The sequence below is a fragment of the Papio anubis genome, chromosome 7, assembly GCF_008728515.1.
Source record: "Papio anubis isolate 15944 chromosome 7, Panubis1.0, whole genome shotgun sequence".
NCBI lineage: Eukaryota > Metazoa > Chordata > Mammalia > Primates > Cercopithecidae > Papio > Papio anubis.
The window spans coordinates 32,489,194-32,506,245 of NC_044982.1; the positions used below are offsets into that span (position 1 = coordinate 32,489,194).

General features: G+C 44.9%; 1 protein-coding gene across 1 annotated transcript in view; it reads right to left on the reverse strand.

Moving 5' to 3' along the window:
- Positions 1–10,939: 10,939 nt before the first annotated feature.
- Positions 10,940–17,052, reverse strand: part of LIN52 (lin-52 DREAM MuvB core complex component) — a 115,629-nt gene continuing 109,516 nt past the window's right edge. The window contains exon 6 of the mRNA XM_003902042.5: positions 10,940–12,289. Within this exon, the coding sequence (XP_003902091.1) occupies positions 12,234–12,289 (56 nt within the window). The 3' untranslated portion in view covers positions 10,940–12,233. The remainder of the gene's footprint in view (positions 12,290–17,052) is intronic.

Sequence of the window (17,052 nt, forward strand, 5' to 3'; positions counted from 1 at the left end):
GCTCAAGCCATCCTTCTGGTGCTGCCTCCTGAGCAGCTGGGACTACAGGGATGTGCCACTGCGCTGGCTAATTTTATTTAATTAAGAAACATCTTTTTTTTTTTTTTTTTGGTAGAGATGGGGTCTCACTATGTTGCCCAGGCTAGTCTCTGGCTCCTGGACTCAAGTAATCCTCCTGCCTCAGCCTCCCAACGTGCCGGGATTACTGGTGTGAACCACCGCAGCGGGGACACTTGGTCCTTTCGACAACCTGGTGAAGTAGTTATTTTCCCCCTTTAATGGAAGAGGAAACTAAGTTCAATAAGGCTAAGAATCTTATCCAAGGCCACACCCCAAAGCCATTAAGTAGCAGAACCCATATTCAAACTAGAATGATCAACTGTCACATGGTCAAGACTGTTTCTCCTCCCAGGAAACCCCTGAGTTCCAAGCAAATCAGACGGTTAGTCACCCTAATTCAAACCTGACTGGATTCAAAAGTGGAGCTTTTTTTTTTTCTTTGAAATGGAGTCTCGCTCTGTCACCCAGGCTGGAGTGCAGTGGTAGGATCTCAGCTCACTGCAAGCTCCGCCTCCCGGGTTCACGCCATTCTCCTGCCTCAGCCTCCCGAGTAGCTGGGACTACAGGCGCCCGCCACCACACCCGGCTAATTTATTGTATTTTTAGTAGAAACGGGGTTTCACCCTGTTAGCCAGGATGGTCTCGATCTCCTGACCTCGTGATCCACCTGCCTCGGCCTCCCAAAGTGCTGGGATTACAGGTGTGAGCCACCACGCCTGGCCCCAAAAGTGAGCTCTTAATCATCAGGCTGGGATTTCCTCTGGCCTAACATTTCACCAGACAGCACATGGTGTTAGCACAGACTTAAGGCAGAATATTTTGTCTTCAAAACACTCATGTGATATCAAGATTTTACTTGTTTTTCTTTTATTTTGAAGAAAGCGATTTCATTTAAAGTAGATCTGAGTTGAGTAAGAATAAAATTATTTATATGAAAAGAATTTTCTAACACAATCCATCAAACAAGGATTTATTCAGCACCCATGAGCTGAAAAGAAGTTTAAGGCAGTCCTTGACTTCAAGAAATTAATCATTTACTTAGGGAGCTAAGAGGAAAGCTTAAGGAATAAAATTAGAGGATAATAAACAGTAATAATAATCACCCCATATGTGAGTACTTACTGTGCCCAAGGGGCTTTACAGAGTCTAATTTAATCTTCACAACACAGCTGTGAGATATGTTCTGCTGTTATGCTCATTTCAGATGAGGAAACCAAGACTTGGTGAAGTGATTTGGTCAAGGAAAAAAATCATTGAGCTGTTCACTTAAGATTTGTAGATTTAATATAAATGAGTTACGCCTCTGATAAATCTTTATTGAATGGGAAACGCTTGAAAATACAGACATTTTTTCCTTTCTCTGCTCTTGAATATCCTATCCCCAATAATTTAGTGCAAAATTTTAAATATGTATTTTGGCTTGTTTCATTTTAGGAAAATAGCAGTTCAGGTCAAAATGGCGCTTTTAGCCTTAATGGCTTGGGTGCAAATAGGCACAGCTTGTGACTGTGAAATCAGAGGTCCTGGCTTGCAGCGGGGTTCCGGGGCTGACACAGTCCAATGGGCCAGTGCAACCTGCTTGGTACTCCGGCTGCACAAACTGTTGGCCTCATGGTCAGTCCTGACCAGAAATGCACAAGGGTATTTGTCCCCTGGGTCCTCAAGGTCAGCTCCTCCATCTCCCTCCAACACACCCCAAACCTTATCACATCCCTCAACCTCCTGACCCTGCCACCCATCTCTGCTTTTCAGGTGTGCAGGCCCCCACCCAGAGGCACCTTCATCATTCCTCCCTGACACGTCAACTTTCATTTTCCTAGGACGAGTCTCATTTGACAGTCTCCTGCCCATATTTCTAAGTTCTCTGGGTCTCGGTGTGCTATTTCTCTGTCCTCTCTGGGGGTTGTAACACCAATCATCTGCAGGTTTCATTAGCATGCTGTTTACCCCTGTCTTTCAGATCATTAATGAAGATGTGAAGTGAGACACCAATCCTCACGGCCCCCACCACGTGCCCCCTCCCGTGCCCGGCGCTGCTGGAGTCATTATCCTTCCTGGTGTGACAGGGTCAGAACCAAACCAATTTGCATCAATCTTTGGTGATGCTGTGAAGTGTTGCCTGCCCTGCAATGCTGCTGCCGTAACAACTGCTTCAGCCGTCTGGTCTGGAGTGCTCTTCTCTCCTTTGGAAGGCTCATCAGATCTGGCCACCCCAGTTCTGGCTGAAAGCCCCAGAGCGACTGCAACGGTCAGGCAGGATTCAGGGCTACACATGGCTGACATTGTTTCTTCTTCGTTTCGCTCTCCTGAGCTGGGCAGAAAGCAGTCCCTCTTTGGCAAACAGGATGGACAAGTGCATGCACTAGTGGAGGAGGGAGCAGATGTGGCAGGCACGGAATTTTACTCGTTGCTGCATCTATTTCTATCAAGGAAAATGGGGAGTGCTCCCCATTCCCCCCCATTTTCTAGCCCAGGCCTAGTCAGATGTGTGGGTTTGTATATTCTGGGTACTTGGGGCTGATGTGGTCAAGTCACTTCTTGGGGAGAAGGTCAATTCTTCTCCACTATTTTCTCACGTCATTTGGTCCTGAGGCTTTTATATCTTCTTTAGCAATTCCATGACTATGCTTCTCATCCTGCAGGGAGACTGACTTTATATACACCCTTGTCTCCCAATAAAAGTGAGAACCACCTCCTACGCATCCCTTGTGTCTTCCAGACCCAACTCAGATGAAACGCACTTCCTTCTCTTTCCTGAGAGTGCAGCGCCTCCAACTGGTTGTGATGAAAACATGAGTATAATTCCAGATTCTTCTCTGACCCATTCCTACTCCTGACCCCCAACTCATCTTTTCTTCCTTCTCTTCCAGTTGGGAAGGGGAAGGTAAGCAGGGAGAAAGCAGTGAAGGAAACTCTCGCAAACACAACATCTGAAGTAAGGTGCTGCATGCCCAAGAGCTGGGGGAAACTTAATGCTAAGACTCTACAGCAAGGTTAGGTGAGACATACTTTCTCAGGATAGGGAAAGACTGAGGAAAAAGATAGCTATGTGGCAACACTGAACACCTACGGACTGAATGATTTTTTCTGTTCCTGGGCAAAGGCTCTGAGGAGTGTGGGGAGAGATGGAACTGTCATGAATAGGGAACAAGTTTTTTTCCCACATTACATGCAATGAAGTAGAGGTCCTAGGGCATAGCTGGATGGTTATTAGGTGCTCAATAAACACTTATTGGTGTACAGATTGATACACATTTGCATACTAAAGAACAAATTTCATTACCATATACAAAGGTCATCGATGAACTATGTATGTGTGCACATGTGTGCAGGATAACAGGCTGAGTTGAGAAGCAGGGCTTTTAAAATCTGTATATCTGGCCCCAGAGGCTTTTTTCTCCCTGTATTATAAAATCAATACTTGTTTCCGTAGAGAGCTTGGAAAACGTAGAAGAAAACAACAATACCCCATATTCCTCCAACCAGGCAGCAAGCACTATTACCACCTTTGCCTATTGCCTTCTATTCACCGCCCCACATTGCTGTAATTGTGTTACATCCGGCTATTTCACTTATCCTTATGACAAAACCATTTCTTCCATGATATCATAACCTCTTTGCAAACACACCAAATGGCTGCACGGTAGTTCACTATGGGAATGTACCCTGATTTACTCAACGGCTGCACATCTGAACAGCCTTTGGGACCCTTGAAGGCAGAGGCAGCAGCAGCAGAGGTGGATGGCAGGAAGCAGGAGGCCAAGGTGAAGCAGCTCTCAGGACCTTGCTTTCCCATGAGCCCTCCCCATTCCTCAGAGACCATTTCTGGTTCCAATCCTCACATATCCCTCATGGGTCCTGCTGCAGCCAGCACTTCTCATTTCCACTCAGCCTCAAGTCGCTAACTTTCCCAACTTGACTCTTCTCAGCTGCTCCTTTGTGCAAAGTCACTGGCTCAGGCCAACTTGGCTGCTGGGGCTTGGCTACATCCAAAAAGGCCCTGGGATGTGACTTTCAGCCTCACTTGACCCCGAGGCCTCAGGCTGCAGAGTCAGGCCAGGGTCTCTCCATGGGTTCCCAGAGAAGGCAAAGCCCAGAGGAGGCTGCCAGGGGAGCAGAAGCCTGAGTGGACCCTGCTCAGTCCTGGAAAGGGAGCGAGAACCTGACAAGTCTCACACCATAGAAAACTATCTGGCCCAGGCACAATGGCTCACGCTTGTAATCGCAATATTTTGGGAGGCTGAGATAGGTGGATCACTTGAGCCCAGGAGTTTGAGACTGGCCTGGGCAACATGGCGAAACTGTATCTCTGCAAAAAATACAAAAATTAGCCAGGTGTGGTGGCATGGGCCAGGATTACAACTACTTTGGGAGGCTGGAGGCAGGAGGGACTGCTTGAGTCCAGAAGGCAGAGGCTGCAGCAAGTGCCGGAGATCGTGCCACTGCACCTGAAGCCTGGTGATGAGGAGACCCTGTCCTGATAAAAAGAAGGAAGGAGGGAAGGAAGGAAGGAAGGAAGGAAGGAGGAGGAGGGAGGAAGGGGGAGGTTGGAGGGGAGGAAGGGGAGGGGAGGAAGGAAGGAGGGAAGGAAGGGAAGGAAGGGAAGGAAGGAGGGAAGGAAGGAAGAGAAAGGAAGGAAGGAAGGGAAGGAAATGGAATGGAGGGGTGGAACCAATAGGGAATGGAAGGAAGGAAATGGACAAAGATTAGTGAATGGAAGCCATTGTATGCTGTTCATCAGCTCAGAAACCTGCCAATGTCCCAAAGAATACCTTTCCCTCCCTTGCTTAATGCCACTGTCTGTAGAGTCAACGATGGTTTCTACTGAATGTCCATGGGCCTCAGTGGGTGGAAGGATGGGGGTAGGAGAAATAGTAAACTGTCATCTCTTCTGAAGGGTTACGGAAATAGTATTCTGCTTAACTGACTAGTCAAGGTAACCAGAAGTTACTATATTTTCCCTGTAGGGATTGCCAATTTTTTTTTTTTTTTTTTTTGAGATGGAGTCTCACTCTGTCACCCAGGGTGGAGTGCACTGATGCAATCTCAGTTCACTGCAACCTCTGCCTCTTGGGTTCAAGCAATTCCCTTCCCTGAGCCTCCCGAGTAGCTGGGACTACAGGCACCCACCACTACACACAGCTAAATTTTTTTGTATTTTTTTTTTTAAGTAGAGACGGGGTTTTACCATGTTGGCCAGGCTGGTCTTGAACTCCTGACCTCAAGTGATCCACATGTCTCAGCCTCCCAAAGTGCTGGGATTATAGGTGTGAGCCACCATGCCTGGCCTAGGGATTGTCAATTTTTAATAAATATGAGTATAATAAAAAATTAAATACTACATGGAATCTGTTTTATATATCTATCTATCAAGCAATTATACACATAATGGGTAAGATATGCCATGCACCACTCTCAACACTTTGCAATACTCATTTAATCTCTACAGCTACCCTAGTAGTTAGGTGCTATTTGCACCCAGGCAGCCTGACTTCAGAGCCTGTGCCCTTGTCCATGATGCTGATACGACTCTTTAAAGTGGAAAAAGTCCTAAGGAAACCAAGGCTTAGAGAGAAGTAACTTACGCAAGATCACCCCTGCCTTTCTCTCAAAATCCAAGCACTTATTATATCTTTGACCAGCAATGAGGCTATGAACACCGAATGTCAAGGCACAGTTCATTCTTTCAACAAATTCTTATTTTAGCACCTATTATGTGCCAGGTAGTTCTGTTTATAACCAAAGAAACTGTATGAAATTGAACAAATTTGGATCAATTCTTTGGCATGTCCCAAAAGTTATTTTTAACAGTCAAATCTTATCATTATCTTCTCTATGTCTCAGAAAAATGAAGGTAGAAAAACAATGCCACTTTGATTACTTGAGTTTTTTGGCTTCTCGGATTCTACATAACTGAATCTCCTTTTGTATTGGAGGTCACTTTCAAAAACACCAGGTATAGAAATCAAGACAGAAAGCAGAGGGCAAGAGAGAGATGAAAATATGTGAGCCCAATTCTGCTCCGAACTTGAGTTTAATTGAGATTCCAACTGCCATTCTCCCCTGCATTCTTTTGTCCCTGGCTATGACCAAGTTTACGGCTGTATCGCCCCAAGTAATCCCCGTAATGGGCTGCAATCCTGGGGGAGCTGTTTTTGTTCATTAAGTGGCCAACCTCTGAGCCACATGGAGTGCGGCCAGTTATGGCTTCTTGCCCTGGCAGATGGGCCACTTTTCTGTTTTAAACAAACAGAGATCTTTCAGGAGAGAGGAGACAGTAGGCAGCGGTTGGGGACACAACCAGAGACATAAAGGTGATGGGTGCTAGAAATGAGGGCCAGAGTGAGGGGGGCAGTGGGTGCCCCTTCCAGGTCATGCAGTCTTCTAGGGCAGAATTCACTCATGTGCTGTGTGTTAGCTTTCTCTGCAATGGTAACTATAGTTGTATAGGGCTTACAGTTTGTGAAGGGCTCAGTGTAGTTCCCGGAATGATGCCAGCGGTCTGCAGGGGTGGGAGGAGTGACGGGGCCATAGACAGGAGGCAGCGAATGAACAGAGTGGGGCAAATGGCTGAGAGGGGGCTTCCCCTGAGGGTCAGAATTTCTCAGTGCTTCAGACTCCAGCTCAAGTAACAGGGGCCAGGCTGTGCCCAGAGCAGTTCTCTCAAGTCAACTGACTCTTACCTCTTTGCCCACAGCCCCAGTGTCTGCTTCTCGAAGTTGGGGAAACATTGCAGCAGCTGCTTGTTGGGAGACCCTGTCCCCTCACTGCATTGCACCACCCCCTCCCCGCCACCTGCCCCACCACCCCATGTCTGTCCTCTGGTTAGAGTTGTGTGAAGCGGAAGACAATTTGGGGCTTATTAGTGTCCCAGGGAGACATGTAACTTGTGTTGCTGGGACCCAAACAGCAAGAGTCTTAGCGGCAAACTCCAGCCGAGAAAAGACTGAGGAATTGTCTCACCTAATTACAGGGAATGGCCCTCTTTGTGTTTGTGATTCGGTACGGTTGTCCGATCGCTTTTGATCGCTTTTCTCTATTTGCTGGCTCAGGCCATGCTGGAATTGTGCTAATTAGAAGAGAAATGGACAGAGTGATCCTGTCAGCCCTGGTTACTGGTGGGGACAAAGCAGAATATTATTCTGAGGCAGTGTTTTGTGAGGGCCCTTCTTCCAGCTCTCATTAGGAGGAAGGGGCCCACAGGAGGGGAAGGTTCCAAATGCCTGGCCCAGCTAATGGAGCACTGGGGTGTTCCTGTGCTAATTAACAGGCTCTGCCAGCACTCACGCCAACCAGGAGCCTCACAGTTACACCTGGTATCGTCTGAAGCCCCCAGCTGCTCGAGAGGAAAAAGTGCCAGGCAAAGGGTGGGAAGGCCAGTGGCCTCTTTAAGCATAGACAGGGACACATACCCTAAATGGCAAAAAGCCTACATAGATAGGAAAAGTCAGTTCCAGTCCATCAGAACTTACAACCGTGGAGACACCACCCTTTGCCACTCTCTGGGGTTGGGGGTTGCAAGACTCTGGTGAAACAAAGCCCACATAGGGATCAGATATCCTTGTAGCTCTCACAAGATGAAGAAAACAGAGAATGGAGAACATAACCAAATGCTTGGAGATGGAGTTAGTGCCGAAGCTGAGAACTGGTAAGAGACTGTGTTATTTGGCTTCTGGGATCATCCACCTTGGCCCAACTGTCCGTTTCCTCACTTCCTGCTCTGCCTGTTCACCTTCCTGTGATGGCTTAATCCTGGAGGAAACAGGAGGAGTCAGGGCATCCCACTGGAAATGAAATTTCTCGGCTTCATTTCAAAGCTCCTGGGGAAGTCGAAACACCCTTCTGAAGCCACAGGGACAAGGGGATGACTTCCATCAGTTCTATTTTCACTGCCTTGATCTGGGAGAGTCCAGAAGAGCAGCTAGAGAACTAAAACCACGGAGCAGTTAGCAAGTGTCCATTTAAAAAATATGATAAAAATGGAAAGATAAAAATGATGGCATTTCAATATCAACACAATTAATACCCTGTGAACTTTAAGTGCTCTAACCTATGGAAGGCAGGCCAAGCAAATCAGCAGAGGCCTAGACTCTGGGAGACTGAAGACAGCAAGAAGTAATGAGTGCTGGTAAGAAAAAAAATGTTAATAAGAATTTGCAAACGTGTCTCCAAGCTCCAATACTATGCTTTTCAGAATGTTGCTGCTCACATTTAACAGATGCTTTCCAGGATGGTATTTGGAATGGCAAAGGAAAAGGGAAAAAATATCTGTAGGCAAGTAATAAACAATTATTTACTGTAAAAATAGTCTCTAAAGACTTAGAACATTCATAACACTGTCCCTGCTTAGTCAATCAGCCATGCTTTTCTAGATCACAGAAATCTACTGTTCATCCAGATGTCTTTTTTGGAAATAAATGATGGGCCTATGATGAGAAGCAATTTGCTGTCCTTAAAATGAAATGCTTTCTTTAAAAGGGCATATTCTGGTCTAGAGCAGGTAAACTATCAATGGGTGAAAGCAGTAGCGGTAATGAGTACTTCCTCTTTTCCAGTTCTTGAACACAGTTGAAAAGGAACCCACACTAAGGGATTTAGTAGATGGCAGATAAATACTTGTTTTCAATCTATCATGTGTAACCAGAAGTCTGCAAGCAAATAGCTTTTGAACCCCCAGTTCAAAGAAGACATTGAAGAACTAGATGTGTAGGAGCCAGCTATACCTTGAAGAGTTTTGAATTTAGTAGGAGAAATAAGATATGTACTCAGAGCCAGGTGCAGTGGCTCACGCCTATAATCCCAGCACTTTGGGAAGCCAAGGCCAGAGGATCTCTTGAGGCCAGGAGTTTGAGACCAGCCTGGCCAACATGGCAAAACCTGTCTCTACTAAAAATACAAAAATTAGCCGGAGTGTGGTGGCATGTGCCTGTAATCCCAACTACTAGGGAGGCTGAGGCAGAGAATCGCTTGAACCCGGGAGGCAGAGGTTGCAGTGAGTCAAAATTGCACCACTGCACTCCAGCCTGGGCAACAGAGCGAGACTCTGTCTCAAAAAGAAAAAGTACTCAGACCACTTAAATATAAGGCAGAGTGTGGTAAGAGTCACAGGGATGATATGGGGAAATGCTATAGGAATGTAGGGGAAGGACCATTTCCAGCTGGATCATCAGGGGATTATAGGAAGCATAGGTTTGATAGATGCAAAAGGGATCCAAGATCTTCTAGGAACTCAAAGGCAGGAGCAAAGGCACTCAAGTGAGAAACTGGGAACTGTTCAGAGTAACTGCAACATGGACTTCATACATAGGAGAGGAAGAAAACTAAACGGAAGGGTTGATTAGGATTACATGTAGAGAGTCTTAAAATGCCAGGTCAAGAGATTGAGACTTTATTAGTAGACATGGGAAGATATTAAAGGTTTCTAAATACTACTGTAGGGTGTTGGGCAGTGGTAGGATAGATTGGAAGGCAGGAGACCAAGTAGATGACGGTAAAGCCCCAAACTATCCACTAAGTATATTAAGGAGGAAGACAGTGGATTGTTTATCATTATAGTTGTACTTTCTCATGAGGTCTGTGCTTTAAATATCCAACTCGGCCCTCTGAGGAAAAACTCACCCTCCTGTAAAAGGGACACATTTATTATGAAGACACAGAAACCATCACATACAAAGTACAATCCTTTAACATCCTGAAATACATATACACACACACTGTACATCAATTTATATTATCAATATAAAAATACATCATTAACATTTCTAAGGATGACAAATACAAAACCAATAAATATCGCAATTCTAAAACATCTACTTACATTAAGTGCTGGTGGATAGGATGATGGTAAAAGAAAGAGGCCAAAGCGGACCAGAAAACCAACTACCTGGCTTCCAGTTACAGACTTGAGTTGGTTTGGGGGAGGTATCCCAATCAATTTCCCCAAACACTTAAAAGTGCCTGATGTCATCAACTCTCAAAAACAGAGCAAAGGAAGAATCTGACATGATGGCACTATTTTTTGGCCACACACACATACACACACAAACTCTTCAACCGCATTTAGTGAGATACAGAAATATCCATCGACAATGAGTTTAAATTAAAATCAAAGCCCCTCCAACCTAACCTTCTATGTAGCACCCCAGTAGAATGTTTTACTTCTCATACTCATCTTTCATATCTTATGTTCAGTCTTTTTTCCTCTCAATAAGTAAAACTACATGGATGGCCAAACGAGAGAAAAATTTAGCGTTAATTCTAGCATGAGAACAAGGCACAAATGTCAGAAAATGGTTACTGGATCAGCTTTTAAACTGAAGAGTGCCATGCCCTAGCAAACACTCACGACTCAAAACTTGACCATAACTTTTCTTGTGTCCAAACACCATCAGACTATTGCCACAGGGATCTTCTTTTTTTTTGAGACAGAGCCTCACTCTGTTGCCCAGGCTGGAGTGCAGTGGCATGATTTTGGCTCACGGCAACCTCCACCTCCCGGATTCAAGCGATTCTCGTGCCTCAGGCCCCCAAGTAGCTGAGACTATAGGCATGCGCCATCACGCCCAGCTAATTTTTGTATTTTTAGTAGAGACAGGGTTTCACCATGTTGGCCAGGCTGGTCTGGAACTCCTGACTTCAAGTGATCTGCCCACCTCAGCCTCCCAAAGTGCTGGGATTACAGGTATGAGTTGCCTGGCCAGGATATTCTTATTTATTTATTTTGAGATGGAGTTTCGCTCTGTCGTCCAGGCTGGAGTGCAGTGGCGCGATCTTGGCTCACTGCAACCTCCGCCTCCTCGGTTCAAGCAATTCTCCTGCCTCAGCCTCCCGAATAGCTGGGACTACAGGCCCGTGTCACCATGCCCAGCTAATTTTTGTATTTTTAGTAGAGATGGGGTTTCACCATGTTGGCCAGGATGGTCTCTATCTCTTGATTTCATGATCCGCTTGCCTCGGCCTCCCAAAGTGCTGGGATTACAGGCGTGAGCCACCGCGCCCGGCCCCGGGATATTCTTTTGTGCAAAGTTTAGGAAACTCCATGCACTTCTCAAAACATCAGATGCTGGGGGCTGGCTTATACGAGAAATATAGAGAACACATATAATAGATTTTACCCATGGGCTAGATTTTCAGATTTTAACAGAGACAGATAAGTGGTGAAGAACTCCATGAAAGTTGTATTTAAGTCAGAAGATTCTCTTTCGTGTGTGTGTGTTTCTATTATATAGATGAACTATCTCATACGTGCTGTCAGAGGGGACAATCCCACCATACCATAGCACATTCTTTTAAGGTCAATTAGGGCTTCTAGCTTTCAACCAAATGGGAACTCCTATAAACCATCCCGTTTCTCTTGTCTTTCAGGCTACACTGACTTTCTTGCTTGAATCTGTAACAGATTAATTAGAACTTGAAAATCCTTTCTGTCACCTTCACATTGGTCTTTAGATCTAGAACCCAAGGCAACCTTGGATGGGCCTTTCACTATACAAGCTAATTCCAGGAGGGACTCAGGGATCCCTTTGCCTGAAGTCAGAACTGGAAGGTGGGGCTGGTAAGTAAGGAATGAAAAGCAAATGGGACTATCATAAGAGGTATAGAAGTTTTAAAAAACAGATGTACATTTCAAGAAGATTCTGGTTTCTCCAGCTGGGTATTCTGGGAACTTAGTATATACTGGAGAGTTCACAGGTCAGGCTGCATGGTCTGGTCCAGAATCTAGTTGGTCTCTGGTCTCCTTGCATCAAAAACACTTCCTAAGAGATCAAGAACAATTCAAAAGAACCCATCCAATCAACATGTCACAACTGACTGCCATGACTGAGTCAAATCAACCGTAAGATCCTGGGGCTCCTGAATCACTTCCAGAAATGAGAAAGCAGGACTTTGACCTTTAAGAATGATATGCCCTCAGCTGTTACCAATATCCGAGGCTAAGAAGGTTCAAGTCTGAAAGCTGACTGAGTAACTGCAATGATCCTTGGGTAGAGCAGATTCTTCTCTTGCTGCTGAATGTCCTCAGACGCGTAGAGTGCCAGGAACAGGGGAGAGGGCAGTCCTGGAGGTACACCCTCTGGTCTCTCCCAAGCAAGCAGTGAGGTGTGCATTGTTAGAGGTGCACCGGGAAGGGAGCTTGGTTTCGAACCCCAGGACATCCTGTCCACAAGCAGCTGCTACTTCTTGGGCTTCTCTAGAATATTGAGGAATTTCCCCCGTGTCATCTCTCTGGCTGGAATCACAAAGCAAACAAATGATCAATGAAAACCTAAAATCTGAAAAAAGAATCATAGAAAGATTTAACTTAAAAATGCAGATTGATTTAAATTATATATCAAGTTGCTATCACAACAGATTTAATCATCACCAACTAACCTCCTAAAAGAGGGTAAAAACAAACCGTTACAGACAACTACAACTCTACAAAGCTATTCTGAAGTTGGCAATTGAGATACACACCAAATGACTGCGAAAGATTTTATCATTCACCTTTAAACAAATCACCAGGGGATTCCCCCAAAACCTATCTCTGTCTCAAGAATCTAACCTAATACTCATGTTCACTATCTCAGGGGGTTTGCTTTTGGAACCTAAAATCCAAGCAAGATTAGTCTTCTCTGGGTTGCTGCTCTCTGGACATTTATAATCTCAAATCAAAATTAGAGATCATTTACCCTATCTCTCGGCAGTGGTAGTCCCTGGATACTGTAATATAACAGGGTTTATATTCCCTTAGTGCAGTTCATCTGTGGATGGTGTCATAAAGTAGGGTTTATAGAGCTTTGGTCTTCTTTCCCTTGGCATTGTCAGTCCTTAGATATTTAATATAGCCAGCCAAGGTTTATGTGTCTTTCTCCGGCTTTCAGCACCATCAATCTTTGAATGCTGTAGTTACAAGTGGGTTTATATAGCTACTTTCCTACATAGAAGGTTCCAAAATGAAAGTAAAACATTTCTCAGTTACAAGGGCCACTCCAGAGGTCCCCCATTTTAGATCTCAGAAAGCATACGTAGTGTAACAGCCCCTTCCTCATCCTCATCCTAAAAGGCCATGTTTTCAGATTTCTTAAATGGATTTAACAGTGCAGAAAGTTTCTGATGGCTGATGGCTGGCTCTGGGAGCCAGGCCTTCTGGAACCATGCAGTAGGCACAGGGCAGGCTGTGTGGCCTCCCAAGAACACATCTCCATCATGGCCAAAGAAGTGAGGTGGCTAGGGAGGCACCCTCAGGAATGAGAAGGACCTTCACCCAGGCCTCCTTGTTGCCTTTCCCAAGTCCAGAGCAAACGGAGCTAGATGAATGGCCTCCCGCTCCCCTCTGCCCCAACTTAAATTTAACAGTTTCTTGTTTAATTGTACAATGAAGACATAAAACAACACAACCTCTGGGACCACAGGGAGGCTTTTGGTAACTTCAATCTATACGTTCCCCATCTTTCACTAGTTCCTGTGCTCCAACAGAGGGAAAGGAAATTCCATTAACTAGGCATAGAAGCCCAGTGTTGGGTCTTGCCTCACGTGCCCACAATCCCAACCCAGATCAAATCAAACAGACCGTTCCTTCCTTTGTGGATTTATAGCAAATCCTGTATAAGCAAAGTTCCTATAAGACTTGCATGCAATTCCTTGCTTATATAGTTGTCTTCCTCTACTAAAAGGTACTGAAGGCAGAGACTGTTTAGTGCTTTGGACTTCTCTCCCTCGGCAAAAGATCCAAACAATCAGATCCAAACTCCAGAGCACGTGCCCTCCTGTTCACTTTGTCATCAGAGATGTTAACATTTCTGATTAATTCATATAGCCCTTATTTTATTCCTCATTTCTTTATCCTCGCTCTGCTGCAGTGCGAAGATTCTTACCGACCTGCTACAGACTCAGCAGACTGGATAAATTATAATACACCAAAGAACTAGAACCAGAAACGCAAAAAATGTTAGTTTCCTTCCTTTCCATCAACAAGTATGACTAGTTAGTGGCCCTCAGTGCTCCATTCTCTACATGATGGGAGTCTTTTTAAATGTGCCTTGCTTATTTGACAAGAAAATAATTTCCCTTAATACAAATAATGCCAAGTTAATGGAGAGATTGGGGTCAAGGACTAACTACTCTAGAGAAAATCCAATCAAGTACTGTCTTGCCCATAGGAGGTAGCATGGGCTTCTTGCAGAGAACATAGGATTTGAACTCAGTTTAAGTTCCAGCTCTAGCACTTAGCAGCAGGGTGACACCCTGGGCTGGGCAGATCTCTGAGCCTCAGTCTCTTCATTTGTAACGGAGAGAATGTTAACACCCTACTTTTCTCTTGGATATTAGCAATGAACACGCTGGGTATAGTGCTAATCATTAACACAACATTTTCCAGAGGTGGGTAAGCTCTCTCGCACTCAGTATTTTCTGAGTGAGTGAATGAATGAATGAATGAATGAATGAACAAACTGCACAAAGGGAGGCTAGCAAACAAAAACCTCCATTCCTTGGAATCTTTTCCCTCAGCTTGAAGGAAAAGAAATTTCCTTATACTTTTGGGCAGATTGTCTCACTTATTTCTACTAGATGGGTTATCTGCCTACTCTCAAGTTTAAACATGCAACAAATGATCCTGCAACATGGCTGGAAGCAGGAGCTTTGGAAACCAAACATGGGCAATACAAAACTCTTCTGGAGAGAACACAGCCTGGTTCCAAAAATCCTGGGCCTGGAGCACTGCACTGCTCTAACTAACGATTTCTGCCTGCTGACCTTCAGACCCATCAACTCCTTACTGTTTTTCCCCAAATGGGAAAATGACCAATATTTTTAAGACTTAGAATTTTAAAAGATCCACACAATTCAAGGGGTCAAAAGGGTTTAAAAGGAAAAATAAATAGATATTCTATTTTCTAGAAGTCTCTCAGTGGCAAGCTCTCCTTGAATTTAACCAATCCTTTTTAACAACCCTTTTTCCACTCAATCATTCCTCCCCCTTCAACTTAATCCAAGTACACAGAGCTGCAGGAAACCACTGTAAAAGTAGAAGTAATTCAAAAGACATCATCTCCTACATGGGAGGAGAGAAAGTTTTCCTACTCGCCAGTCCCATATAGGAGATATACGAATGTATGACATAGCCGCTCCCTAAAAGAGGGCTGTGCCCTATAAATCAGATGCTAAGCACCAACCCCTTTTTGTGCACAGAGAAATTGCTGTGGGTCAGGGGCTGCTCCAGAGCACGTGCCCTCCTGTTCACTTGTCATCAGAGATGTTAACATTTCTGATTAATTCATATAGCCCTTATTTTATTCCTCATTTCTTTATCCTCGCTCTGCTGCAGTGCGAAGATTCTTACCGACCTGCTACAGTAATCACCGCCCGCTAACCACACCCCCCCAAACCTAGTGAAATTGTTTAGTGATGCCAACCGCGCTTTTAATTTGCAAGACATCAGACACAGAGGTAATTTATACTAACATCTGTTCATTTTTGACTTCTGAAACAAACTCGCACATGCTGCTACAAAATCCCATTAGGAGTAGGGAGACAGCCTTCTGCTACTATTCTGTATTCCTCGTCTACACACACACACACACACACACACACACACACACACACACACACCTCTTCTAGTAGGGTCTTATAAATAAATGTATTTTACTCTTAGCTTTTTAAGCTCCCATCAGGAATTTCAAATCTCTTTGGGGAAAAATCTTTAGAGATGACTACTGCCTGCTTACAGAGAAGAGAAAGCCATTTCTATTCCCCACTGCCTAGTTCTGTCCCTTCTTCTTCACAATGGTTATAGCTTGGTATAATTCTAGAATGAATAGCCAGCGTAAGATTACATGTTCTTCAGCTTGGCACTTCCAGTTCCTCCATTATCTCCTGTTTCTTTGTTCCCCATAATGTGTTATATAGAAAACAATTCTAGACACAATAAGATTGGGAGACAGCGTTATCTAGAGTCAGTGAAATGTGTCTGTCAACTATTTTCTTTTTTTTTGAAACACAGTCTCGCTCTTGTTGTCCAGGTTGGAGTGCAACGGCACAATCTCAGCTCACTGCAACCTCTGCCTCCCCGGTTCAAGTGATTCTCCTGCCACAGCCTCTCAAGTAGCTGGGATTACAAGCATGCACCACCACGCTCAGCTAACTTTTTGTATTTTTGGTAGAGACAAGGTTTCACCATGTTGGCCAGGCTGGTCTCGGACTCCTGACCTCAGGTGATCCGCCTGCCTTGGAAGTGCTGGGATTATATAGGCATGAGCCACCTCGTCCAGTCTGTCAACTATTTTTTGATTCTGGATTTATTCTCTAAGATCACAAGGTTTCACAGGAAGGCAACACTGCTTCCATTCTAATAACTATGCCAAGAGGGGCCCACTGGTCATCAGCCACTGTTGCATGCTGTGCAGGAGAGAAGCATGACCCCTATGTCAAGTCATGATTTACAGGCCCTATTATGTTGGACATAGATCACAAATTGAGAAAGCCACAATTGAGACTGTCACCATAGGGTTAACACGTTAAATGCTGCAGAAAGTGTGGAGAGGAGACTGGCTACTACACACCGAGAGACAGCAAATGGATAGACTACAATCAACTTCCAGGTTTCCACTGTTTCTGTTATCCCCCACCCATTTTGTAGTTTCTCCAGGGCTATCGGGTTCATGGCAGCTGTAAATACCTGAGAATACTTGGAGAGGTCAGGGCTGAAAGGAGGACTCCACTGTGCCTGCTCTGAAAGTGGTGTGTGGTTTAATATAATCTCTTCTTTAGACTCTCCAATTCCTCCATCCTACATTTAGCCTTGCTTCTGGCTCACTTTCCACAATGACTATCCCCAAACTGCCTTCTCTGCAGTAAATTTTTCTGGTGGCTGGTTGAAAAAGATTCAGTGGTACAGATTGATTTCTCACTGGTGAGGGGATGAGGGATTACCAGAGGCACCCTGGTTAACGAGATTGGGTGCAGAATCTCTCTCGAGACCAGCCCTCTCTGCCAGGGCTCTGCACCTTTCGC